General features: G+C 52.1%; 1 protein-coding gene across 5 annotated transcripts in view; it reads left to right on the top strand.

Annotated features, from left to right (window-relative positions):
• Positions 1–24,861, top strand: part of NF2 (NF2, moesin-ezrin-radixin like (MERLIN) tumor suppressor) — a 50,056-nt gene that overhangs the window by 18,544 nt on the left and 6,651 nt on the right. For 2 of the 5 annotated variants that reach the window (XM_082491769.1, XM_082491765.1), the window contains 11 exons: positions 1,077–1,145; positions 1,632–1,714; positions 2,974–3,049; positions 3,360–3,494; positions 5,814–5,888; positions 7,396–7,509; positions 9,940–10,062; positions 10,439–10,656; positions 12,024–12,129; positions 17,311–17,441; positions 19,232–19,391. In XM_082491769.1, coding sequence (XP_082347895.1) covers positions 1,077–1,145; positions 1,632–1,714; positions 2,974–3,049; positions 3,360–3,494; positions 5,814–5,888; positions 7,396–7,509; positions 9,940–10,062; positions 10,439–10,656; positions 12,024–12,129; positions 17,311–17,441; positions 19,232–19,391 — 1,290 coding nt within the window. Of the gene's footprint in view, positions 1–1,076; positions 1,146–1,631; positions 1,715–2,973; positions 3,050–3,359; positions 3,495–5,813; positions 5,889–7,395; positions 7,510–9,939; positions 10,063–10,438; positions 10,657–12,023; positions 12,130–17,310; positions 17,442–19,231; positions 19,392–21,216; positions 21,262–24,861 lie in introns of all 5 variants that reach the window. The other 3 variants (XM_082491768.1, XM_082491767.1, XM_082491766.1) reach the window with 3 other exon arrangements.

Here is a 24,861-nt window from a genome sequence, read left to right as displayed (position 1 = left end):
CCCCTGTGTGTCCTGGTCTGGCTTTAAAAATCGTCACCGTTTTGTACTTTTTGAGCTGAGGTCCTTCAGAAAAGCAGGGAGGGAAGGGCCGTCTCCCTTGCAAAGTGAGGGACTTGGGCAAACGTGTCTTGTGTAATTGGGTAGTGTCGCTGCAGACGTCCTGTTTGCCAGGTGAATGAAAATCGCAGCGTTTCGTGTATGTGCCTCAACATCCATCGTCCCCTTCTCTTGAACTTGCTGGGTTATTTGAGGTGCCGTTTTCTGGTGGTTTCCTGCACTCTTAAGCTGTACAGGAGGTAAATTCATCTTCACACGCACTGCAGGGACACTCGGCTTTTCAATCTGTTAATAAGCGGTTTTATTTTTCAGTGACTTTATATGCTGCTCAAAAAGATGTGAATCTAAACAAATACAAGTAATTACTGGATGCACTTAACAAATCCGAATTGGATTCCACAACCCAGTTGAGCAACTGGCAGAAAACCTGACGCCTGCCCGAGAGAAGTCAAACTCCTGCCATTTTTTTTTTTTAATATTTGTTTATTAGGGTGGTGAGCAGTGAGAGAGAAACTGCCATCTGCCTCACCCGAAATACTGGTACCGATCGGTCTTTGGGACAGGTCTTTGGTCCCTATCTTGACTCCCTGTCCCACTACCGCTGGGAGGGGGAGGACCTCACAGCTATAGAGTGAGTCTTTCCTTGCATTGGAAGAAGTGTTTTGTGGCCACGGTCATTAGAGTAGAACAGAATAGTTCAGTTGGAAGGGACTTACAATAACCATCTTGTCCAACTGGTGGATGTCAACTGGTGGTGGACATCAACTGGTGGTGGGAAGTTTTGTTCTGCTTCCGCCTCTGCTGTGCTGTTAGTTTCTATTAGCGATCAAACGACGAAGAAAATAGGGTTATTACATTTACTGAGCAGCATATGTTCTCTGCTCTAACAGGTTGAGACGTGAAGGGTGTAAGCAGTCTGTATTTGCTGTCTCCCCGAGGGGTGGATGTGTAAGGGTGAAGAGTTTTACTTGCCGGTGTTGCTAACGTGGGGCGGGCACGATGTTTGTGCTTCCTTCCAGTACGGCGATTACGATCCCAACGTCCACAAGCGAGGCTTCTTGGCGCAAGAGGAGCTGCTTCCGAAGCGGGTAAGGAGCTCGGCCGAGCAGAGGAGGCGGTTTCCAAACCTTGGTGGTGTTTTATGTGACGGAGCCCTTTGCAGCGAGGGTCTGTGTGGGACTGCCTGCGGCGTGCACCCTGCTTCGTTTTCCTTGGGCTTCCTTACCAAGGCAGACAATCCAAAAAGATGTATTGAGGGCGGAGAATTCAACCTCTTTCTGATGCATTTTAATAAAAACGGAAGCAAATGTTTTCTTTCTTTTCGCGGCTTCATCCCTCCTGCATCTCCCTGCGGTGGCCTGGGGACAGCTTGCCCGTGCTTGGGAGGGTTGAGCGGGTGATCGCAGGGTGCGGGGCTGAGCGTGCCCTGCCGAGAGCCGCCTGCCTTGAGCCCCACGACGTGGGGCTGGGGAGTGGTTGCTTGGGGCTGGGGGGTTTCTGGCTTGCTTGCTGGCGAAGGAGGCTGTGACAAGAGTGGCGGTGTGACCTGGTCTCTGTCTCCCCACGTATCTCAGGTAATAAACCTGTACCAGATGACTCCGGAGATGTGGGAGGAAAGGATAACAGCCTGGTACGCGGAGCACCGAGGCAGAGCGAGGTGAGCGTGTGCTGGAGCCGGTGGGTCAGGGTCGGTCCCCTCGCCTGAAGAATCACGGGGGTTTTGGGATCTTGGGCGGGTGATGGATGAGCTCTGCTGACAGGAGGGTAAATCTGACACACCTCTGTAGCAAATTCACAAAGGGCAGAGGGCTTTCTTTGCTCTAAATGTGCCCCGCTGTCCCCTTGTCACTGATGGAAGGGCTGCCTGCCTCCCTGCCCCTTTGCAGGCGATCCCCTTCTGTGCATCAGTCCTAAATTCTCTGGGACCGTTCTCTAATCATCCCCCGGGGAAGAGGCGCACCGGAGGGGCTCAGCCCCGCGCTGCCCTCCCCGTGCGGTGTTTCGCCTCGCTGGACCGGCCTGGGTGCGGGAAAAGATCACACCGTCCCGGGAAGAGCCAGTTCAGCATCCGGCACGCACTGCTGCTGCGGCTTCGTGATCAAACACGCGGCAGCAGGGATGGGAACCAGCCCCGCCGGCCCTGAGCAGACAGCCGTGGGTGCCCCCGCGGCTTTGAGGGTTTGGAGCACCGGGGAGAAGGCAAAGGAACGTGCCGTGGGCACATCCTGGGAGCCCCGCCGTGTCCCTGCTCATCCGAAGGGACCAAGGGTGGCTGCGATGCCCTCCATGAGGTTGTACCGCAGCAGCAAGGCTGTAAAAATAAAAAAATAATAATAATAAAAAAGGCATTGCCATTTTTTTTCTAGCAGCAGCCGCAGCACGGTGGGAGCCCTGTGAATCCTGCTGGCAGCGCACTGCGCTCACCCTGGTCGTGGCGTGGGGTCATCACCCACTCGGCCCTGCCTGCCTAGGGGCTCGGGGTGCCTTTTGGGCCGGGAAAAAACCAAATGGGGCTTCAGGCTGATGAGGTGTATTGTTGCCTCGGGTGGTAAAATGCTCCTTGTGGGGGATAAGCCTAAAGTTAGCTGGATCTGAAACAGGGGCCTCCCAGCCTGGGATTTCCTGGATGTGCTTAAGGGATTGGGGAGATGGACAAAGCAAGGCTCGAAGTGCTGTATCTCGCAGGGCAGGCGTCAGCGGCCGTTAAGATGCCAGCAAACTGCAGAGTGGGATTTGCTGTTGGACTCTATTGATCCTGCCAGCAAAGAGAGGCTTGACCTGCGTGACAGGGACGGTCCAGGCTTTAAAGTCTTGTGTGTGCTTAGGATCAGAAAGCGCAGCCATCCCCCTCTCCCTGATCCTACCAAACATCTCCCTGATCCTACCAAACATCGCCTTTTTTTTTTCCTCTGACAGAGATGAAGCTGAAATGGAGTATTTGAAGATAGCTCAGGACTTGGAGATGTACGGAGTGAACTATTTCGCGATTAGGGTGAGTGTAGGTTTTGGGTCGTGTTTTCTTGCCAGCGTAGCTCTTGCGTTAGTCGTCGCCTTCTGTGTTGCCGTGAGATTGGATGCGCGGAGCCCTGCAGAGCCAGCAGACCTCAGAGACTGCTGCGGTGCCTCGGTGAGAATCCCCGCTGCAGCGTGCTTCGCTGCTCGCTGCCGGGGAGGCAGAAGAAGCTCTTTTAACACGCAGTGCTGGTGGGTCACTGCTGAGGACTGCTTGATGAAGCTCACAATGGCTCATGTCAGACCCTCCAAGTGGAATAAAAGGCTTTTTTTGCTCTTTTCTTCTGTAGAATAAGAAGGGCACCGAACTGCTCCTTGGAGTTGACGCCTTGGGTCTTCACATTTATGACCCAGACAACAGGTTGACCCCTAAAATCTCTTTCCCGTGGAACGAGATCCGGAATATCTCGTACAGCGATAAAGAGGTACGGATACATCTCCCCTTTTCCCTGAGAGCAGTAAGAACACAGTTGTGATTTAAAATGATTTATCTTAGCTTCTCTCTCTGCTGTGCTTGCTATTGCCAGCTTAGCCAAGGGCAGCTCATCTTCTCCAATTGAAACTTTAATTCCAAACCTTTCTGAAACCTTCCAGGAGTGGGCGTACGAGAGGTCAACTGGGAGCTGTTCTCCGGTTTGGTTTTAGAGTACGTTCAAACCCTCTATGTAATTTAAAAAAAAAAAAAAAACAAAAACAAAAACAAACCACAGCAAAATTGCTGTTGATGTGCTTAGCCCAAATATCAAAGTTCAGAAGTTGAGATCTCCACTTCATTGTCGATATTGCAGTATGTATTACTGCATCTATGAGTATTATGAAATCTAGTGTGATGTATTCGTGGCGAGAAGAGCTTTTGCCTCTTGCCATATCATTACATCATCTGGAATTTTGGGGCTTCTGGGCTTGGCATAACAGCTGAAATCTTTTTAGGAAGTTGAGTAATTTCAGACTGCTATTGGATGGGTATGTATTAAATCCAGAGCATAAATATGAATCTTGTGAATCATTGGCCACCAAACCTAGTTGAGAATAGCAGTGAAACTGGCTGTGGAGGGGAAACCGATCTGCTCAATTTTCGGTCTACGAGAGCTGCTCAAAGAAAACCAGCTGCCTTCATGGAAAGGAAGAAAATTAACTTCTTAATTAAAAATTGTTTTCTAATCTAAATGTGATATTGATCAGGGTAAAAGCTAAAGGTTTCTCATCAGCTCCGTTTATTGAACGTCTTGTGAAGTTTTATAAGCAGTAAGGCCGTGCTGGAATTCTCTTCGCTTGCTTTACTCCTTAAAAATAAAAAGCTTCACAACTCTGCAGTCACTTAGTGACTTTCGAAGGCGTTCCTGCCCGTGACAGATGAGTGCGGTGGAAGCTGGCTGCTCAGGCATTGCCTCAGAAATCTGGGGACTGAAGCCTCCGTGATCAGCCCTTGACACAAGACTGTAACAGAACTTTCTCTTGGGGGAGAGGACTGCCACCTTCCATCGGGTCAATCATCTGCGTAATAAGATGACCACAAGTAGACCTGACGGGATAGTAAACAGCCTTAATAGCTGCGTATGACGGCTGCGTCGACACGACAGAGGGGTTTAATCCTTCGTAACAAAGATTGACTGGTTACATGGCACTGAAGTTCCTCTCCCGGCGTATTTCTGCTGGCGCTTTCGATGACTGGTGTGGGTTCTGCTGGAGCCCGAGCCCGGGGACGTTCACGCACGCCTGCCCGTGTGAAAGTCTTGAAAGATTGGCTCTTAAACTGACAAAACGAAACACTGCCAGGGCGAGTTCGGCTGAGCCCTTTTCAGGCAGTACAATGTATTGACAAATAGAGGTGCTTTAATGGACGCAGGCTGCCTGCTCGAGCGCTATCTCTTCAGCTGGTTATTTTTGTAGCGCGTGGGGGAGTGATGGGAATATATGCGTGCCTTCTAAAAAACGCGGCCTTGCGGAGCACTCCGTCTCTTCAAGTACCCTTTGGTTAGTTGAGAGTCTTCTGTCTATCCAGGGGCTGTATTACTGAAACTCTCGAGTCCGGCGATGCCACCTATATCCTCTTGAGAGTCCTGCTGGGGGAAAGCTCTTCGGAGAGGGTAAACCCAGGTTAGAGCCGCTCAGTTGGCACAGAGAGTGTAAATAAAAGTTAGAGCAAGGGAGTAATATTGTGAGTTGCAGAGCAGTCTTGTGACCTGGCTGACTTCTGGAGAACAAAATGCACGGAAAATCCCTTTGGGGACCCCGTGCCAGCAGAGGTGTCAACGGGAAGGACAGCAGCTCCTGTTTCTGTGTTCCTAATGCAACCCTCCTGTCCATCCGTCCGGCGGCTGAGCTGCTTCTTCCTCCCTTCAGAAGCGTCTTGAGTTTCTGCTGTGCCTTCTCCGTTCTCTACGGCTGCCAGCAGAGCAGCATCCTGCCTTTCCTCGGGAGGTGCTGGGCTGGCTCTGCCCTCTGCAGGGTGCTCGGCAGAGGACACCGGCCGTGGGGCGTTGCGGGCTGTAGGTGGACGGCGCTCTCATTGCTTCTGTGTGGCACTCGCGTTTTTCTGACCAGAGGAACAGTTGTCTCCTTGATTGCTTTTGATACTGGTTCTCTTGCTTGGCTAAAAGCCACGGGGACAGCTCTCGGCCTTGTTTGTCTGCCACCGCTGACCTCCTCTGAGCCAAAGCCTTCGGTAAGACTTTTATAGCTGCTTTTTTATTAAATGCACCGCTCTCTGATAACTCTCTCCCTCTTTATTTTTTCCTTTGCAGTTTACCATTAAGCCATTGGACAAAAAGATTGATGTTTTCAAATTCAATTCATCAAAGCTGCGTGTGAATAAGCTGGTAAGTCTACAGACAGAGTAATTTTCATTGCCTGCAGCAGTAGTTTCTCTCGGCGGTACGAGACAATGTTCTTTTGGGGCTTTTCCTTCGAGCAGTCGGAGGGAGCGTGCTGGCCCGTAGATGTGATTTGGTATAGCGGCTACTACTCGGACGTAGCCTCTAGAAGAGAAGGGGGGTGACAAAGTCAAGCTCCTTCACAGAACCTCTCCCCCCTCTCCTTTTTTTTGTGCTCCCTTTCTTGAGCTCTTGGGTTACACCTGATCCGCGTGGCGGAAGCGCTTAGTAAGTAAAACTTTCTCGTCATCTCCCATCCTTGCTCCAGATCCCCTTTCTTCTCCTGCCGATCCGTTCTGCCCCGTGACGAAGGTCTCCCTGTTTTGGGATGCACCGTTATCAGAGTTGCATTCCTGGCTTTTTCCTAGGCTGATCCCCTCTGCGGATGCTCTCTGTGTACAGGGATGGAGGGGGCTGCACTGAGCTGTTCTGTTCAGCATGTGTTAGAGACCGGCTTTAGCTGGTGTTCTGGATTTGGTATCTGGAGCAGCTTTGATCCGGATTCTGTAATAGCTGTGCACCACATTAAGTCGCACAAGGGACCTGCAGAAGGCAGAGGGGGATGTTTTGTCCATCCTTATAAGAGATGGAGGGGAATTTTGCTGTCCAGGTTATAGGGTCGTGTGCCGTAGAGAAGTGGGGCTTCCTAACAAAGACCTCATTCATGGCACTCATCAGGTTTCCAGTGCTGCAGCATCTCTGACTCCAGAGAATTCATTCGTGACTTGTGAAACGGAAGATGGGCATGTGAATTAGTCCTTTAGAAACGAATCCGAGTTTAGAGACCTGCTTTTATTGCTGAAAAGAGCCTTCACTCTTCTGCGTACCCACCACTTTGCTAACCCTCCTCTAGTATTGCCACCTTCCTTGGCTTCCTCCTTGAGTACCAGAGGAAACCACATTGGTGCTCAAAACCCTTCAGCAAAGGCATCTGGAGGTGTCCAAGGAAGCTTTTGATATGGCTTCTGTTTGTGTGTAGTCTTATCTGAGATGGAATGTGGTTTTCCTTCTTTTTTTTTTAAATCTCAAAGCTTTAAACGTGCAGTTGGGAGAAGGTGCAAGTTCATCTTGGACCTAAAGAAAAGGGGACAGTGAGAACCAGGGAACCGTCCAGAGCTGTAGTGTTTCATTATTTGGCCTAATGCCTTTTTGGGGCTGGTGTAAAACTGCCAGAACCGTGCTGTGCTGGCTGCACGGAAACCGGAAAATTGGTCCCTGGACAGAGCTGCACCAGCCCAGGAGCTGGTGTTTGGTACGGGGCTTGGCTGTGCCTTGGCTCCCTGCCCCGCATAGGGGTACGAGAGGTCACAGGGTTTGAGATCAGTGGGTGGAAGTGCTTACGAGCACCAAACTAAAGCAGTTCTAGTGTTTTTGTGTGTCATGAATACAAACTACCTCATCGTCATCATGTGTACAGCTGTTTCTCTCCGCTCTTCACCCCTGACTGGAATAGATTCTTCAGCTGTGTATCGGAAACCACGACCTCTTCATGAGGAGGAGAAAGGCAGACTCGTTGGAGGTCCAGCAGATGAAAGCGCAGGCCAGGGAGGAGAAAGCCAGGAAGCAGGTGAGAGACATCTCCTATAACTAGACGGTGAGCCAAAATCAGAAATGCAAATGAACTTGGGAAGGAACAGTCTCCAGAATGACATCGAGCACGCGGAGCAGCTTTGAGGGAAGGTCCAGCTGAACATTTCTTTTTAGTAGCCTGCTTCACCTCGCCAGTCATTCTCAACTTGGCTCTGTAGGTTGATGGCAGCCTGGCAGACCGAGTCCAGCCCCCACACTCAGGAACAAATCTGGGAGGACAGGAGGGAAGAGCTGATCCGGGTGTCCTACAAGTCTGTGTGTATCTTCCCCGCCTCGGTTTACTCCTGGGCTCCGTAGCTGGAAAGATGTAGTATGTTGGGGTGTAGTTGCTTGTAATTAAAGCAGGGGCTGTGAGGGGGAGCTGTGTTTTGCCATAGTTCTTCGCCTCGTTTTCTAATTACATGGTGATGGAATGCACGCCGACATTTCGGGGCGTGCAGCCTGCATGCTAATTCGGTGTTGGCCTCCTTTATCTGCCGCAGGTCAGCCCAGGCAGCGAAAACGGCTCTTTGGAGGCAGCAGCGTGTAGCCGATGAGCATATATCAGCAAATTGGATTGTATGAATCATTGTTTTCTACTCATAGACCTTTTCTACTCACTGAAACCCGCGCAGCTAATCTGAGTACTGGTGCTCAGAATATAAATGTCCCTTGCGCAATAAAGCCGCTAGATAGCAGCAGAAGAAACCGAAGCAGTCGCTTGCACCCAGGAGGGCCTTATGCTCAAGGGACTGCCAAGTTAATGGATTTGAGCGTGTTCACAGAGGTGCCTGCGTGGTGCTGGAGTTGGTGTTGAGATGCTCAGCTGACCTGGAGATGTGATGTGGCTTGTTTTGTAGGCGCCTCCTGAAGCAGTTCTCCTTCCTGTAGCTTATGGGGTGGCAGGAGAGGACAGGACACGAGTCACTACGAGGGTAACCAGGCTAGCTCCTCTGGGGAAGAGGGGGCTTCTTGCTTCCGATGGAGATTCCGCTGGTCAGTGAGGACTTGGCATTAGTGGAGCAAAAGGTCCTCCTTGGAAGGAGCAGCGTGGTGTCCAAGCACTGGTGGCTCCAGGGACAGGTTTTACAGTCTTGTGAGTTTTTGGTGCGTGTGAATAACGCCAGCGAGACCTGAGCTGCTGTGCTTAGCTGGGCTGCGGGGAGAGGTGAGGGCACTGAGAGCCAGCAGAAGCTTATCGCTTCCGTGAGCTCGCAAATCCAGAGCGCTTGTGCTCTGCGGGGAAAGGTCAGGCTTCTGCTTGGCTTGGCTGCCCTCTCCCGAGCCAGCCGCCGTGCTGTCTCGCCTGCTCTCTCCTCCCTCCCCAAGATCCACAGTTGTTAACTGGTTCCAGATAGTCCTTTTATATCGGGGATTCTTGTTAATGGAAGTCCTGAGTGGGATGCAGATTAATGATAATTAATGAGGGGAACCTTTAATAGAAGGAAGCAGAGCCGTTAGAGCAGTGGGCGTCCCGCTTTCAGAACACGGTTGGTGTCCCAGGAGCAGAGAAATGTGTCTTGTCACACTTATTTCCCTTATTAAACCCAGCAGGTGGCCTGCGCGGTGCTGCGAGTCCTAGCTGCGGCGCGGATATTTATAACGCACCCATCTCTGTCATACCGGAGTGCTTAAACTAGGTGTGTTAATTAGCCCGCTGGCTCGCTTTGGGCGCTTGGCTAGCGGAGAGGCGGTTGTTGGGCACGGTCTGTCTGCACAACACTCTCAGCATCTTCTGGGAAGAGGTGGCAGATTCTGGTGGGTTGTCTCAGCGTAGCTTTGGATCTTCCCCTCCTGGAGAAGCTTTGCTATTTCCTGCAGAACGAGCTGGAGGGAGAGAGTTTATCCTGTCTAGGAACTGATAGAGCTGGTCGCACTCTTTGTGACCTCCCCTATAAATGAGTGGAAGTGAAGTTTCCAGCGTGCTGGGTTAGGTGTCTGATCAAAAGTAGCAGCTATCGACATCCCTCAAACTCCTGCCTTGCGCTCTGTCTCTATTTGATATTTTGAAGATGCCCTCAGACTGCCCTTAAGCCCGGTCTTGCTGTCTGTTCAACTTGCCGTAAGAAACTTGGAGCTCCGTAGCTTCCAACTCCATAGCTTGGGGGCTCTTGGGAGCCTACTTCTCTGAGTCAGCGTAGGAGGGTACTGGCTGGGGACCTAATCACCTGCAGGCAGCTTGTGGGGCAGCGCTGTGGGTAACAGCCTGATCAGAGGATCGGGGATTGTCTCAGGGATGGCACTTTTCAAGGAGCAGGGTGCATCAGGTCACCCCCAATTCGTGAAGTTCCCCTTGTTGATAAGCAGAGAGGAGGCAGCAGGGGGGCCCTGTGCTCTAACCCCCACGTAAGTGACCCTTTCTCATCCTATGGAAAGCTTTTCTAACGTGCGTTATTTCTCCTCGCTTTCCCCAACGCCTTTTTCCTAGATGGAACGACAGCGCTTAGCCCGAGAGAAGCAAATGAGAGAAGAGGCTGAGAGGACAAGGGATGAGCTGGAGAGAAGGTTGATGCAGTTAAAGGAAGAGGCAACGATGGCCAACGAGGCTCTGGTAAGTCTCCTGGAGGTTTCCTGAGGCACTGCAGCTGTTCCTCAACTCTTTCCAGTGCTGAAGCATTTTAGGAGGCACACTGTGACTGTCCTATGGCTATTCTCAAAGTGCTGCTGGCGGACGGTGATCAGGAGGCTGGATGGAGTTGATTTCATCCCTCTCGCCTGTTGTGGGAGGAGCCCGAAGGAGGATGATTTGAGACAGAGCCTGGGCACATCCCGGGCTTGGCTGCAGAAGGCTTTCATGGAAGGGAGGGGACTCTATGAGCCGTGGCGGCCGTGTGGAGCAAGCAGCTCAGGGTCCTGCTCCGGGGGTTGTAAGCACATTTGGGGAGACGTTCAGTGCGCTTAATGGCTTAATGTGCCTTCGTTCTCAGATGAGGTCTGAAGAGACAGCAGACTTGCTGGCTGAGAAGGCTCAGATCACAGAGGAGGAGGCCAAGCTCCTGGCTCAGAAAGCGGCTGAGGCTGAACAGGAGATGCAGCGAATCAAAGCCACGGCCATCCGGACGGAGGAGGAGAAGCGGCTGATGGAACAGAAGGTGCTAGAGGCAGAGATGTTGGCACTGAAAATGGCGGAGGAGTCGGAGAGGAGGTCAGAGGGTACAACCTTGCAGCTGCCTCTGCTTTGCTTTCCAACCCCCTTCTGACATAGCTGAAAGAGCGGCTCCTGCCTTGAGTTAGTCCATCCAACAGTTTGGAGTGAGCCCTTGGCTTCCCGTGCACGTACAACAGCAAAGTTTCTCAGCTGGTTTCTCTCTCCATCTCGCCGTTTCCCACAGCTGGGCTGTCGCCGAGTGGGAAATGGTGCTGGTAGAGCAGTGGTGGCCCTGATCTTACCCTGGATCGGAGCTGGAGACCGTTCTCTGAAGTCTTCTTTGGGAGAGATACTGTGGTGAGAGTGGCAGGGAAAGGGGCTGTCAGTCAGCAGGGGAGAAAGCACTGTGGTCCTTGGCGCTCTGCCGTCCTCGCCTCTCGCGCCCCCACGGCCGCTCTGCTTTTGGGTGATTTCTGCAAACACCCACTGGCGTTCCCCAAAGTATTTGACAACATGAATAACACTTTGGTGTTTTTTTTTTGTTGTTTTTGTTTTTTCCTTCTGGATGGTAGATCTACATTCCTCATTCTCTCTTTATTCCTCTATTTACCTCTCAGTTCTTGAGTTCTCCTTACCGGTCGTGGGGTCTCTGTTTCAGGTTAGCCTTGAGGTCTCCCTAGCTCCTGGGGTCCTTGCTGCTTGTTAAAACTGGTGTTTCCATCCTCTTGATACCAGAGCCCAGGTCCCATGGCGCATTTGGTAGCGAGCAAGTAAAAGATCATTCTTGTTTCCTTCCGATTGATTACTCCTTTCCATGTGAGAGCTTGCTTGGTGTCAGCCCTTCTGCTTGGATGAAAGCTGCCCTTGGCTATCTCTTCTTGCCTTGGTCTCTATCTTGTGAAGTCTCTACTCAATTTTCAATGCAGCAGAGAAAGCGTCCTTCCCTCCTTTGGCTTTCTCCTTGTCGGGGGTTGTTGAGCCTCAAGGGTAAATACCGGTTCTAGGATTGTTGGCCCCTGCGAGTAGGCAAAGCTGTGCAATCTTGGGTACTTCTTCCTTTTTGAATGTAGTAAATAATCATTACTCGTCAGAAAACAGCCTCTCCTGCTGTAAGTCTGAGCTTAACTTTTGAAGTTGTTCTCCTCGTCCCGGCGTATTAGCACGCTTCTCCAGCCCTTAGCCTCGGTCACTGATGCTCATGCAGGGCCCGGGACAGAGCTGCCCTTCCATGGCTTGGATTTTTGTGCTAATTAAAATATGTCAGAGGGTCTGGCATTTCCCTTTCTCAAATGATTTCTTAGTTTAGGTCTTGTTGCAGGACAAATCTCAACCTGTTCCACACCTACACTGTAATCCTGCTTCTCCATCTTCTCATTCTTCTTAACTTAAATCTGATATCTGCCATTTGCTGTTTTTCTTTGTAGGGCGAAGGAAGCTGATCAGCTAAAGCAAGACCTTCAGGAGGCTCGCGAGTCGGAGCGCAGAGCAAAGCAGAAGCTTTTGGAGATCACCAGCAAGTCGTCCTACACAGTAAGAGTGATCTGTATTGCAGTCCCCCATTCCCAGCCCGTAAATGTGCCCTCCTCCGTACCCTGGAGGAGTCTCGCGTCTCCGTCCCGTCAGCGGAGAGGCATGAGCTCTCTCGTTGCATTGCTGCTCAGAAACCCTTAGCGGTGCCTGCCCTTTTCATCCAGGCGCCCCATCCAGCAGATGATCGCTTTGCTGTTGTGGTTTTTTTTTTTTTCCTCCCGCTTACCCTGCCTCACACTGCAAGAGCAAGGAAGCTGCCTGTGAAATTAAAGGCAGCAAATTTTAAACCAATTTAACAACCGCGTCGGAGGCGCGCTTTGCTAGCACCTGTGGACCGTACCAGCTCAGCGACAGCCTTTCAAATAGGGTTAAATACTTATGAAACGGAGGATGTCCTTATTCTTGTTAGGTGGGATAAACGTTGTTCAGAACCTGTCGGTTCATTCTTTGGGCATAAACTGGACACCATGCCTCTGTGTGCTGGAAAAAAACTTCCTTGAAGGGAGATTATTCCATAATTGCCCATTAAGAGGATTTCACACCTTCCTCTGAAGCATCTGGTCCCGGTTGCTGCCGGGGACTGAAACGCCAGACTAAATGACCATTGCTCCGATCCGTCTGGCAGTTCCTTCTCCTCTGCTTCTTGAACTGTGCTGCGGGGTCTGCAAAACCCATCAAGCGCTCCCCTCCCCGCGGCTCACACCTGCCACGGCTGCAGGTTCGGCTGCCTCGCTGTCCTGAGGGGTGAAGGGAGAAGAGCTCGACAGCTTCGGGAACAGACTCCGCAGACGTACCGTACGTGGGAGTTATCGACCCGCCTGGTACTGAAGTTTTAATTTGTACCTGCGGGCTCCTTCCGCCCCCCCCCCCTTTTACTCATCTGGAAACTTTTGAGGAGCAGGTTGAGTTGAAGTAACTTTTCCTCCCATTCTCTGCAAAAATGTTCAGAAGCGTTGAAAAATGGCAGCGATGGAAAACAGTCAGGTGCTCTTAGCTATGGGGACGCTCAGTCAAGTGCTAGCTAAAGCTTGATAAAGCTTGGCTTTGGAGTGCTCCTTATTTGACAAGTCACTAGGATTCTGGGATCCACCAGTTCTTTAATTCTGGGTTTAACTTGTGCACAGGGTGGAGCATCCTCGTTGAAACTCTACTGCGTGGCTACATCAGCCCAGTGTTGATGTTTGGGCAGCTCTTGCACACCCATGGTCCCTCCTGTGGCTGTGTCCATCCTTAGTCCAACGGGACTGTGTCTATCCTTGGTCAAACGGGCAGAAGCCCGGCTAGTGAGCCCTCCTGGGTAAATCCCCGTGTCCGTGATGATGAGCAGCCGCGTGGCTGTGTTCCTGCCTGCGGAGCTAAAGCCTCCTCAGTGGGAACGTTGTAGGGGTTGCATGGAGCTCAGCAGGCGATCCACGCAGAACTGCCTTGTCTAGACACACGGTGCCGCGTCTTCTCCCTTCCCTAAAGAGCCTTGGCCTTCCTGACACGGCTGCTGGTGCCAGGAGGGAAGGGGACAGGCTTTTTTCCTCCGCGGTTAGGTGGCACGGTCCCCCGGTGCAGCTGCCGTTCCTTCTGCCCCTCTCCTAGCCTTGGGAGGAGCGCCGCCTCGCACGGACTCGACGGCTGTTGTTTTCCGGGGGCAGGAGGAGGCGAGTGTGACCGTTGTGCCCATATATCCAGGTGATGACACCTTGCGGGGCTCTTCCATCCCCTTGTTAACGCCTGTCTCGCTTCTCCCTTCCTTTGGGGCATCTCTCGTCGCTCTGCAGCCTGTGTGTTTGGGGCAGGCAAGGGAGATGTGCTGAGATCCGGTTCCTGCGCCTCATTTCAGAGCCAGATTCGGGGCAGCCTGCCAGCACTGGGAGGGACCCGGCGGGCAAACGCAGCCCGAGGGAGGGAGCCCAGGGTGGCCCGAGGGACGAAGCAGTTCTGAAAGCTGCTGTTGGGAGGCTCGTGTCCCTCAAGTGAATGGCAGCTCTGCCAAACGGCATAGGATTCCGGCTCCTCTCTTCCTTAATGAGCGTGTAACACTGAGCTTGTTCTTTTCCGTGGTCCCAGTGCTCGTGCTGTGTCGTCCCGTGGCACCGACAGCGAGGCAGGGCTTCCCGCCGGGGGAACGAGAGCAGGAGAAGAAGGGGGGGAGTGGATGGATATAGAACCATAGAAACATTTAGGTTGGAAAAGACCCTTAAGATCATCAAGTCCAACCATTAACCTAACTCTATGTTGCAGAAAAGGCAAGAAACAGTTAAATACATGTTTGTGTTGTTTTTTTTTAAACTTTCCAGTCTCCAGTCCTGTTTCTTTAAAGCTTGTTTCGGTGTCTTTTTAGTCCTTGAAGCCCAAGCTGCTTTTGTGACGGGGCTGGTAGGTGATGCAGGAGAAAGAAGATGTGAATGTGAGTCTCGGGCCGTCAGGGCTGGGAGAACAATTCATTCTTTACTGACTTGGTGAGGGCTCTTTGCCTCCTTCGTTGCCCTTCAGGTACCACTCATGGCAAGAATACAGGCAGTCATCTCTTCTCTGATCCTCTTGAAGTCGTGAGTGGCTGTCTTGGGCTTGCCCAAATTCTTGACCAGCGAAGTAAAGGCAGTGGCAGCAACAGGAGGAGCAGTCCCTGCGGGGGGGGGAGGGAAAGCCTCGTGACAGGACTTGCTCTGCGCTTCTTCCGTCTCATCTGTCTCGCTTGCTCTGTACTCCAGAGGGATGACCGCTGCCAGCGTGGTGCTTGCCTCTATTAACTGCACGAAATTGCTTTAATGCAGTAACAGGATTATGCAGTTTGTTCCAGGTGAGGAAACACGTAAGGGAAAACGTCCATGGTCCCTTTATCAACCCGTGTCCCAGTGACACCCCACGTCCCCTGGATTAAAAAAGCTCTGCACCTTGTGCAAGAGTTGCCCAGGATTATTGCAAATGGCAGGGAAATTATTTGCTCCAGATACCAAGCCCATACCTTTGAAAGCCCTCAGCGTGCTCTTCGCTCTTGCCTTACTCTTCCTCGCTGACTTCTCCGATTTTTTTCGTGAGAGCGCTGCTGGGGAAAGGCAAGGAGGGGGGCTGTGGTAACCCTGACAAATCGGCATCTGGACTTAACGATGGCAGCAACTGAAATTCCTGCTCAGCTCTTACTGCTGTTGTTTGGGGTTGTTTTTAAGACAAAACCCAACGAGCTTGTGCTGGAAAAAAAAAAAAAAAAAGCGCTAAAGGTTGTTTGAAGGCCGGCGGGCTGGTTCTGACGATCCTGACTCTCCTGCACAGCGTTGATGGAGGAACCGTTGATGGAGGAACCTCACGTGGGAAGGGCTTTGCGAACACCTGTGCGCCTTACAGGGAAAGGACTTGAATGTCAATGGGATGCAAGTATTTAAATCAGTTAAGTGCTTTGGCAGCCCTGTCCCCTTTCCTTCGAGACTGGAATTTAGGTACTTGGCTGTCCCTTTCGGCGCCTGCTCTGGAATTAATGCGGTTGTGTTCTGCGCTCGCGGCGATCGCAAAGGGGAGTAAGAAGTAGCATTTTCTTCTCGTGTGAGTCTAACTTACCTGTGATGCTCTGGCCCAGGCCAAGCAGTGCCGGTTTGGTTTTTCCGCCTTGTCTGTGCTTGTACTAGGTGTTGGCGTTCCAGCTTTGGCTCTGCGGGCTAAAGGAAATGTCGTCCCCCTCGGATTTGTCCAGTGGAAGAGCGAGCGGGGGCCGAGCCCCGGCTGCTTGTGAATTCCAGGCTGGTGGCGAGGAAGGAGGCAGGTTATTGTGCAGAGTAAATCTGTCACCGCCCCGGCGCTAGCAGTTCTTGTAGCGGAGCTAGCTGCAAACAATCCCTGGAGCATCCCAAATAGAAGAAATGAGGGAAAGAAAGAACGAGCCAGACGAAGCTCAAGATTTCGTCTGTTGGGGCAGGTACACTAGAACTATCCCAGCCTGTCGCTGCCACGCCGTCTCCTGCCGTCCCCCCCCGTCCTGGCTGGTTTGTTTTCATTAAAGGGATCCCTTAAAACAAGAAGGAGCATCTAGCAGAGAGGTGGGTGACCTTTTGGATGCCGGGCTGGCTTTCTCGTATCTAAAACGAGGGCTAAGCGCGCCGGCAGCAGCTCTGACTCAGATCCACGCGCGCCGTCTGCCATCTGAAGCCGCTGTGCCATCCTTGACGTGTGCCACCGCTTGCGACCTCATCTAACGTGTTGCGAGAGCAGAGCGATGATTTGAGCCAGGCTGTTTTTTCTAAGCTGGTAATGAGCCCATTTATTAGAGGTGTGGCAGAATTTATGACTGAGAGAAGGGTCATTTTTTTTTTAGGGGAAGATAAAAGCTGAGGGCCTGGCAGTGTGTGTCACTGGGGGATGTCACAGCATTTTGCAGGAGGAAGAAAGTCCCAAATCCTGGCTCAGGTGCAATATGAGTGATTCCCTGTGTTATCTCTGCATTTCCAACTGAGTCTAGCAGTGGTTCCTCAACACTTGGAACTGTAAATTACTGTGAAGGGAAAAATATATCGGTGCATCACCCTGGACTTTGCTGCAATTGCATCCCAAGTTAACCCTCGGCGTTACGTTGTTCTTTGCTGTTTCTGTCTGGCGCTGTTTTAAGCAGCACAGCAGTGATAAAACCTAGATTTTAGGAAGCTTTGTCAACAGGTTTTGAAAGCAGGTGGTGTTTTGTCTCCTATTTACTACTGCAAAGAGCGGGGTCCCAGAGGAGCAATAGATCTGAGTTGAAGAGCAAATTGGGAATGGAGCAAGGGGATCTTCGGGCTGATGTGCTTGGGAGGTTGGGCTTGTTTGCTGCTTTACTTCTGCAGCGCTTTGGAGTGCTTCCCGTCATTTAACAAAGAGATCACCAGCTGAAGAAGAACCTCATGATCCACTCTCCAGAAAGTTTGAGACTGGTTCAAAAAAAAAGAGGTTGTGAGTAGCGCCGCGTGAGGAATACAGGTGCCCTTTCCCCACGCAAATGACGAGATCCTTCCAGTTCAGCGCCGCTGCAAGGTAGAACTCGCCCAACTCTGAGAAGAGTGTGCTGTTACCCGAGTAGCAAATCAGGACCTAATTACAGCACTAGAGAGTAGCACTGTGTGCTTAGGTGGTGCTCTGATTTTACCTCTGTGTTACAGAACGTTTGCTGTAGGAACACTTGTGTTGCCAAAAGTGATTCGTTCGTTCTCTCTCTCTCTCTCTCTCCTTTAGCAGTCCATGAACTCAAGTACGACAGCACTGCCTACCGACCTGCCAAGCTTCAACCTCATCAGCGAGAGCCTCTCCTTTGACTTCAAGGATACGGACATGAAGAGGCTTTCGATGGAAATCGAAAAAGAGAAGTAGGTGGCGTGCATCCAGCCCGGGCCAGGGCTGGGCTTCGTGCCTGGGTTGCAGTGGGAGGAATTGCGCTGGGGCTGCGCGTGCGACTTTTACCTTCCAGACGTGAAAAGGAGGAGGAGGCTTTTGGGTTCGCCTTTACCGGGTTCGTTAGCAGCTCTACCCAGAGCACGACGTAGCCGCTGGCTGACCGTTTCCCTGGATGGGGATCTGGTGTCGCAGATGCACCTCTGCTGCCTTCTTAAAGGCGAGTTTAAGCGCGCCGAGCTCTGCACCAGTCAGTTCCTCTCCGTATGGTCCGCCCGCCTCTTGTTTAGGCTTGAATTGTCTGTGTTGGTAGGAAGGGTTAACGGCAATCTGACTGCTGGTGCAGTGAGCTGTTGCAGGCTGGCGCTTGTGCGTTTGCAGCGCGTCCAGAGAACGTAAAGAGAGCTGGAGTCTGTGCTGAGGTCCCGCGTTAGGGCTTTCACCTCTTTTTCTTGGAATCTGTGTCATGTTTATATATAAAAAGTGCGCGCGAGCAAGTTTGGATGTGATTATGAGCTTTGATCTTGTGTTTTCCTGAGGGTGTAAGTGTAGCCTTCAAAATTACGAATTTAGCAGAAATCAAAGCAGATCAGATTTTAATCTCAGTAGTAATAATGTGCTTTGTTCATTGATTGGGTTGTAGATCAAAGCTAGAAGGGCTCTGCCGTAGCGCTCCGGCCAAAACTTCCTGGGGCTGGAACGAAACATCCCTGCGTCCCAGAGGGTGGCTTAGTTTGCCTCTGCCGAGTACCCTCTCCCATGTGTGAAATAACACACCACGCTGCTAAAGACAGAGGTTAAAAACTTTTCCTAAAACCAGAAGGAAAAAGACAGAAGCTTGAAAATACCAGGCTAACTCCCGGTTCCGTGCCCAGGTTGCTAACTAGGTCATCCCACTCTCCTGAGCGGGAGGAGCTCGGCTCTGCCAAGCGCTGAAAGCAATAGCGTGCTTTTGCTCGCTTCTCCGGGACCGTTCGCCTTCCTCGGGGGCCGAGATAAACCTCGCTACAAATTTTGGCGCTCTGAAAAGGTTCTTGTTAGTCTGCTGATGCTTTGACGTGGGTCTCGGTGTTTAATCACAAGTACAAGGCTGGCACGGGGTGATTTTTCGCCGGTTGATGCAGTTAGGGCTGAGTCCTGAGAATGGCTTGTTTTGGTTTTTGTGTTTTTTGTTTTTTTTTTTTTCTTTCTTTCTTTTTTAGGGACACCTTTCTCCCAGGGATGCCCCGTGTCTAAAAGATACCTGATATTTTGGGGGCGGTGCTCGCTCCCGCACGGTTTACGAGTTAAATCCCTCTAAAACACGAGAAGTCAGTGCCTCAGGGTCCTTCCTTCCTGGAAGAATTGGTGCTGTGGAGTTTGTGAGCTGGGTTGGAGAGAGGGTGCAGCGGAGTAGAGCAGCGCTGCTTAAACCGCTGTCTTGTAGACTGAAACTCTGTAGTGTTAACCTACGGCATGGTGCGGCTTCCCTGAGAAACGGGGAGACTTAGAAATATCACCCGGCAGCTCTAGTTCGGCTTCGTATTTTTTTTTTTACTTACAGTTTTGTTCTTGGGTCAGCTGTCCGGGTCATCTTTTTAATAACGAACAAATCATTGCTCGGAGTAGTTTACTGTATGCCGTAAACTAATATTGTCAGTTCCACACGCTAGAAATGATGAAGATAAGGTTTTTCTGTTATAATTCCGTTATCGGCTGCCGCGGTATCGTGTCACCGTGTGCAGCTGGCCGGTGCTAACCCAGGACTTAATTTTGTGTGTGCTAGGGTAGAGTACATGGAGAAAAGCAAGCACCTGCAGGAGCAGCTGAACGAGCTGAAGACAGAAATCGAGGCACTGAAGCTAAAGGAGAGAGAGACAGCTCTGGATATATTGCACAACGAGAACGCCAGCCGAGGCAACAGCAAGCACAACACTATTAAAAAGGTATCGGAGGGCTCCAGTTTGTATCTCGCCTGATGAAATCCTTTCAAAAACGACGACGACATAACCTTTCCGTTTGGTTTAGCTTTTGCACAAGTTGTTATAATAAAATTGTTTGATCTAGGCTTTCTTCCCCGGCTGCTTAGCTTTCAACCAGGGTGCAGAGAATTTCAGCTCCTGGTGGCTCCTGGTTTATATTTGCCACAACCAAAACCTTCTCTTTCCAGTGCCGTGTGAAGGGATGCGAAGGTCTGGAGGTTTGAAGGTCTCGCTGAACCTTGTTAAGGTTAACCTTGCTAAGGTTCGGCTGTACGGAGAGGCTGTTAGAAGGGATGTGCTACCTTAGCGACCCCGGGAAGAGGGAAAGCCCTACCTGCCTATCGCAGCCGTTCCCTGCAGGCACTGCGGGGAAGCAGCCTTGAGCTTGGCTGGTGAATAATAAGGGCAAAAATACTCCTGACTTACGAGCTCTCAGTAGAAAAAGCCAAAAACCTCATCCTCTTTTTTTTTTTTTTTTTTTAAACATCTGTTCTCAAATAACCTGTAGCGCAGCTTCAAATACTAACAGCAAAACCTTTCGCTAGCAGGGTTTGTGTGAGGTGTCTGCTCCCCGTGCTGCGGACCCTGGAACCGCCTGCCTCTAGAAATGCGGTTGTGGTGAATAACTCAGCCAAAAAATTTAGGAGGTGGCTGGGTCTGCTAGCCCGGGAGTCGCACCTGAAAGGTCACAGCGAAGCCCATTCTTTATTTTTACATCTGGTCCTTTTCCTTTTGCTTAGTGGCTTGGCTGTTCTCCCAGCTGGGGCTCTGTGTAACGATGGGCTGGGGGCGCATCCGTAATCGGTACGGAGGGATGTAGTGGTCATCTCCACTCCCCTGCAAAGGCTTTTACCCAGCTGGCTTTTCATCCTTGGAAAAGATTGGGAAATCTCTATGGCACGGGATACAGGCTGTGTTAACAAGTTCAGGTTTTAAAACCAAATCCTTATGTCTTTACTGCTCCCTGCTGAGAGTTACATCTGAAAGAATTTGAAAAAATAGCGGTCCGAGCCGGCTTTCACGGCTGGGAGTTTATGATCACGGAATTGGGGTAGGAAAATGAATCTAGCGGGTCTTACTTCCCGGTTTCCCTGTGCTAGCCCTGAGCTATTCGGGTTCTGTCCCTCCGGAGCGGAAAATATAAAAATCTTCACAGACCCTTTTGTCATCATAGAATCTGAAGACATTTCTGCTCCCGGTAGGTTTTGTTAGGTTTTGTCTCCGTGCTCGGAGTCCTCGGTTTAAAGGGAAAATGCTAAATTTTCACTTCTGACAGAGACGAGTTCATAGAGAGCTGATGTTCCCATTTGTCTCACTTAAAGAAGGTGGCTGGGCAATCATTTCCACGTCTGTCAGGGCTCATCGCTGTAATTGGGGCTGTGCAGTCAGTCTCCGTTCCTGTGAAGCTGGAGTCTTGTCCCGTCCCCCCCCCACTTCAGGACCAGGGCTGCCCGCCTCCCGCCATTCAGCCGGAGAAGCAAAGGTTTTGAAATAATAGTCTGTTAGCGGAGCGCATCACAATAAAATTACAGATTGCTTTTGTTCACGCCACCCAGGAGGTCAGGAGGGCTTTTGTCTTTGCGGTTGTGATGGAAAGGAAAACGCAAGACGCTGGAAATGGGATAGCGGTTTAGCAACGTTTAAATAAGACCAACCCTCCGCCCCACCTGGGAAGCCGCTGATCCCTTCAGCGCTCCGGGCAAACTGTACAGATTGCACAAATGACATTATTCCTATCACAGAGGATTATTATTTTGTTGTTGTTGTTCATTTTATTTTGCTGGTTTAGCCTCAAGCCCAGGGCAGAAGACCTATCTGCATTTGAGACTTCCAAGTAGGTTATTCCAAGGTACTCTGCGTGGGTTGACGGGATCACCGGCTGTAATACTAACCCGTGCATGAGCTTGCCTGCGATACGCACCGCTCCCATTGCTGCCGCCCCTACAACGCTCCTCACGCGCCGCAGCGGGGTGCGATGCGGTGCCGGTGAGACCGGGCTCGCCGCGGCGCAGCACCCTGCCCGTTCCCGCGGTGGACCCGTGCAGCGTGTTGCAGGCAGCCGCCCTGCCCGGCTCTCGCTCCCTCGGTAGCATTCACGGCTTCTCTGCGTCCGTTTTTGCACCTGATCCTCCGTGCTGGGAAGCGTCTTTCTTGGCAGAAGTTGAGTTGGCAGCAGCAGTGGAGGAGCGCAGGCGTAGATGCTTAAATAATTAAACATGCCTGTTTTTGCTCTGCTGCCGGTGGCTGGGAATCTATCGGAGGTGCAGGGTGGCCTTTGAAGATTCCTTTAATGAAGTAAACCAGGACCTTCCCCCTTGTTTGCTGCAGATAGAAATTCCGGATTTAAAAAAGAAATAAGGAAAAAAAAAAAAAAACAACGACAAAACCCAACCACCAAACAAACCCCATCAACTCTTTGCTGCCAAAACTGTCTTAACGGGCTAAAAATGCGCACCTCCGTCTTGGAGCGGAGCGGCATGCAGACGCGTTATCAGCGTCTGCCTGTTTTGAGAAGCGTGGCAGGAACGTAAAGCAGGCGGCTGAGGACAGCCGGCGGCTGCAGGTTGCTTTTGGGCAAGGCTGGGGGTGGGCGCAGGGAGACTTGTGCTGGCGGTAGCGCTGCTGGTCACCGTCGTGCCTGGGGACACCGGCTGTCAGAGCCGCTCTCCGTCCTGTCCCCTGCCTCCTTCAGCACGCCAGTGAGTCCTGCTCTGTTTACCCCACCTCTCTTCTTTTCGGAGCCTTGCTTTCCTCCGAGGATTTGCCCTCAGTTCGCAGGCTGCGCCTGTGCGGAGCATCGACTCCCTCCTTTGGGAGGATGAGTTTGGAAGGGCTTTTTCGCTTTTTCCTCGACCGTGGTTCTCGCACGCCCACGGGGTTTAGCGAGTTCCTAGTGGTAGCGCTAAGGGAAGAAACGGCGCGGACGCTGCGTGGCAGCGCTCGCGCAGGCGGGTGGCAAACCTGGTGGTAAGCGTTTTTGGAAAAGGCTTTCGTTAAAAGTTACTCTGCGGGCTCGCGCAGCCCTGCCTGCGTGGCGGACACGTACAGCCGACTCTGGAGCAATTTCCCGGCACCTCTGGAGCTCAGCGGCAGAGGCAGGAGGATGCTTTAGATGCAGACTTCTCCCTGGCCGGTACCCGAGTGCAATCAGCACAGGTTTGTGCCGTTCTTAAAAGGACCAGCCCTTTCAGGACGGCAGGCAGCGCTGTAAATCGCTCAAATTTAGGGTTTTGTGCTGGCTGGCTGCTGGCAGCTGCTCTCGGAGAGGGGTGTAAGTGTTCCTAAAACGGACTGCTCTTGATGTTAAGCATTCCTCGGGGACGAGGGAGGACACAGCTAGGTCAAGGGGTGACCCTGCAGGTGCAGGATGCCTTCGGGGAGGAGTTGGATGTCTCTCTGGGGCAGGCTGGCAGTGATTGAAACCCACTGTCCCATCCCGACTGGCTTGAGAAACCCTGTGGCCGGTGAAATTGGGGCAAAATCCACTTGTGGCCGCAGCACGAGGAGGTGAAATGAAGCCCTGGCGGTTTGTGAAAAGGCTAATCCGGCAGCTGGGAGAGATGCCTGGTACCTGGGAGGAGCCCCCATAATTAAACCAGATGCGCAGCAAGTGCTGTGGTGTGACCTCTGGGTTTTGTTGCCTGCCTTTGAAGACGCCTGCTAAGTTTTTCATGTTTAATTACGTGGTTAACATGCTAATCCTTTTTTATGAGCTCTGTGGGCACAGCACAAGCACCTCATCTGGAAACTGATTTCCCTTCTCCGTAGCCCGCTTCTGCCGTGGGCTGGCGCTGCTGCCTCCAGCTGGCTCAGCTTCGGGAGGCTTTGCTGCTTCGGCTGCGGTACAAGATGAAAAAAAAAAGCCACTTCTTCCTCGCGTCCTCTGGTGTAGGAAGGCTCCCAGGACAGGCTGCTGCCCTAAAACACAATCAGATCTTTCATTCCAGTTGCTTTCTTCTTGCACGGTCACGCTTATTTACTGCGATTTAAGCCCTTTGAAGTATCCGGGGCAAGGAGTAAATCTCCATGCCTGTTCCCAGACCAAGCGGCTTTGTCCTTGAGCAGCGCCCTGGTCCTTCGACGGACAGCCTTGGCCCTTCCTTGCCAGGTTCTCGGGCAGCTCTCGGCTTTTTCTCGGCCGCAGCGTTCCTCTGGGTTTCGGGCTGGCTCCTCGGGGCCAGCACTTTTGGTGCCAGTGGGGATTGTGCAGACTGCGCGGTGGTGGGGTGAGCTCTTGCTGACGGTGCTCTTGCCGCTTCTTCTCCCGGTTGATCCCGGTTGCGGTGCAGCGTTGCCCTCGACTTGGATAATGCGGGATTTTTTTCTCTTGTTGAGGACCTTGGGGTTTGAGTAGGCTACTGCAAACCTGCTTATTTATCACCAGTAAACTAATCGAAGCTTCTTGGGCCCCAGATGGTACATCCTACCAACGTTCCTACAGACGCAGCGTCGTCCCCTTCAGATTTAGGCACCGAGCAGCTCCTGGCTGCCAAGCACAGAGCAAAATGGGCTTCTGCGGGCTTATCTTCACTCCTCTCACCTTCGAGATACGCTGTGGTCTGTCCTCTACGGCAGTGCAAGGACACTGGTGAGTTAGTGATGGGCACTGCCATGCGAGTCTCTCGTGATGCTGATACGAAGCTGCTGTGCCATCACCAAATGTCATGAGGCTACTTAATCATCTGGACAGGTTGAAGGTTTTCGGGAGGCTGGTGCTGGGGCAGACGGCTTCTCTGCCTGTTTTCCAGCTGCGCTGGCTAGCATCTTGCTAGGGATCGCTGAAACGTGTCCCTCGAGGACTTCATCAAACCTTTCGGCGTTTCTTTGTCGTGTCCTGGGGATTCCCTTCTGGGACCTGCAGACTCCCCTGCGTGAAATGGGACCGCTTTGCTCCGGTGGTTTGCTGGGGGGAGATGGAGCATCCCAGCCATTTCAGGGAAGGGAAACATTATTGTGCCTCTGGAGCTTTATTCTGAGAGGGAGAGGACGAGCAGAAGAAATACTTCTGCTCTGGGAAGGGCGAAAGGCGGGAGCCTGGGTGGTACGGAGCAGGCTGAGCTACGTGCAGGTGGGTCCGTCCTTCCCTGTGGCTCCTGTGACAGCCGGGACACGGATGAGGTGCTCTCTAGTCTCATGCAGATCCGCGGCATTGCCGTGACATCGCTGTGTAATCCGCTCCCACCAGGAGAGGAGAAGGCTCCGTGCTGCAGAGCGGGCACGCCACCCGCGAGGGACTTCCCGGGAGAAGCCGCAGCGGCGTTTCCCGTCCCCTCGGGAGCTGCGAGGGCAGAGAGAAAAGCCGAGCGAGGATGCTGGCTTCTCGCCCTGCCTGGCACCCGGCTGGGACGCAGGCGGGAGCCGGGAGATACCCGCTGAGCAGAGCAGCTCTAGACACCTCTGGGCACACGTTTCCCGAGCGCGGGAGGAGATGGAG

This window comes from Vanellus vanellus (assembly GCF_965231255.1).
Source record: "Vanellus vanellus genome assembly, chromosome: 16".
Classification (NCBI taxonomy): Eukaryota; Metazoa; Chordata; class Aves; order Charadriiformes; family Charadriidae; genus Vanellus; species Vanellus vanellus.
The sequence above is the reverse complement of the archived record's forward strand: the minus strand, read 5'-3'. Positions and strand labels throughout refer to the sequence as shown.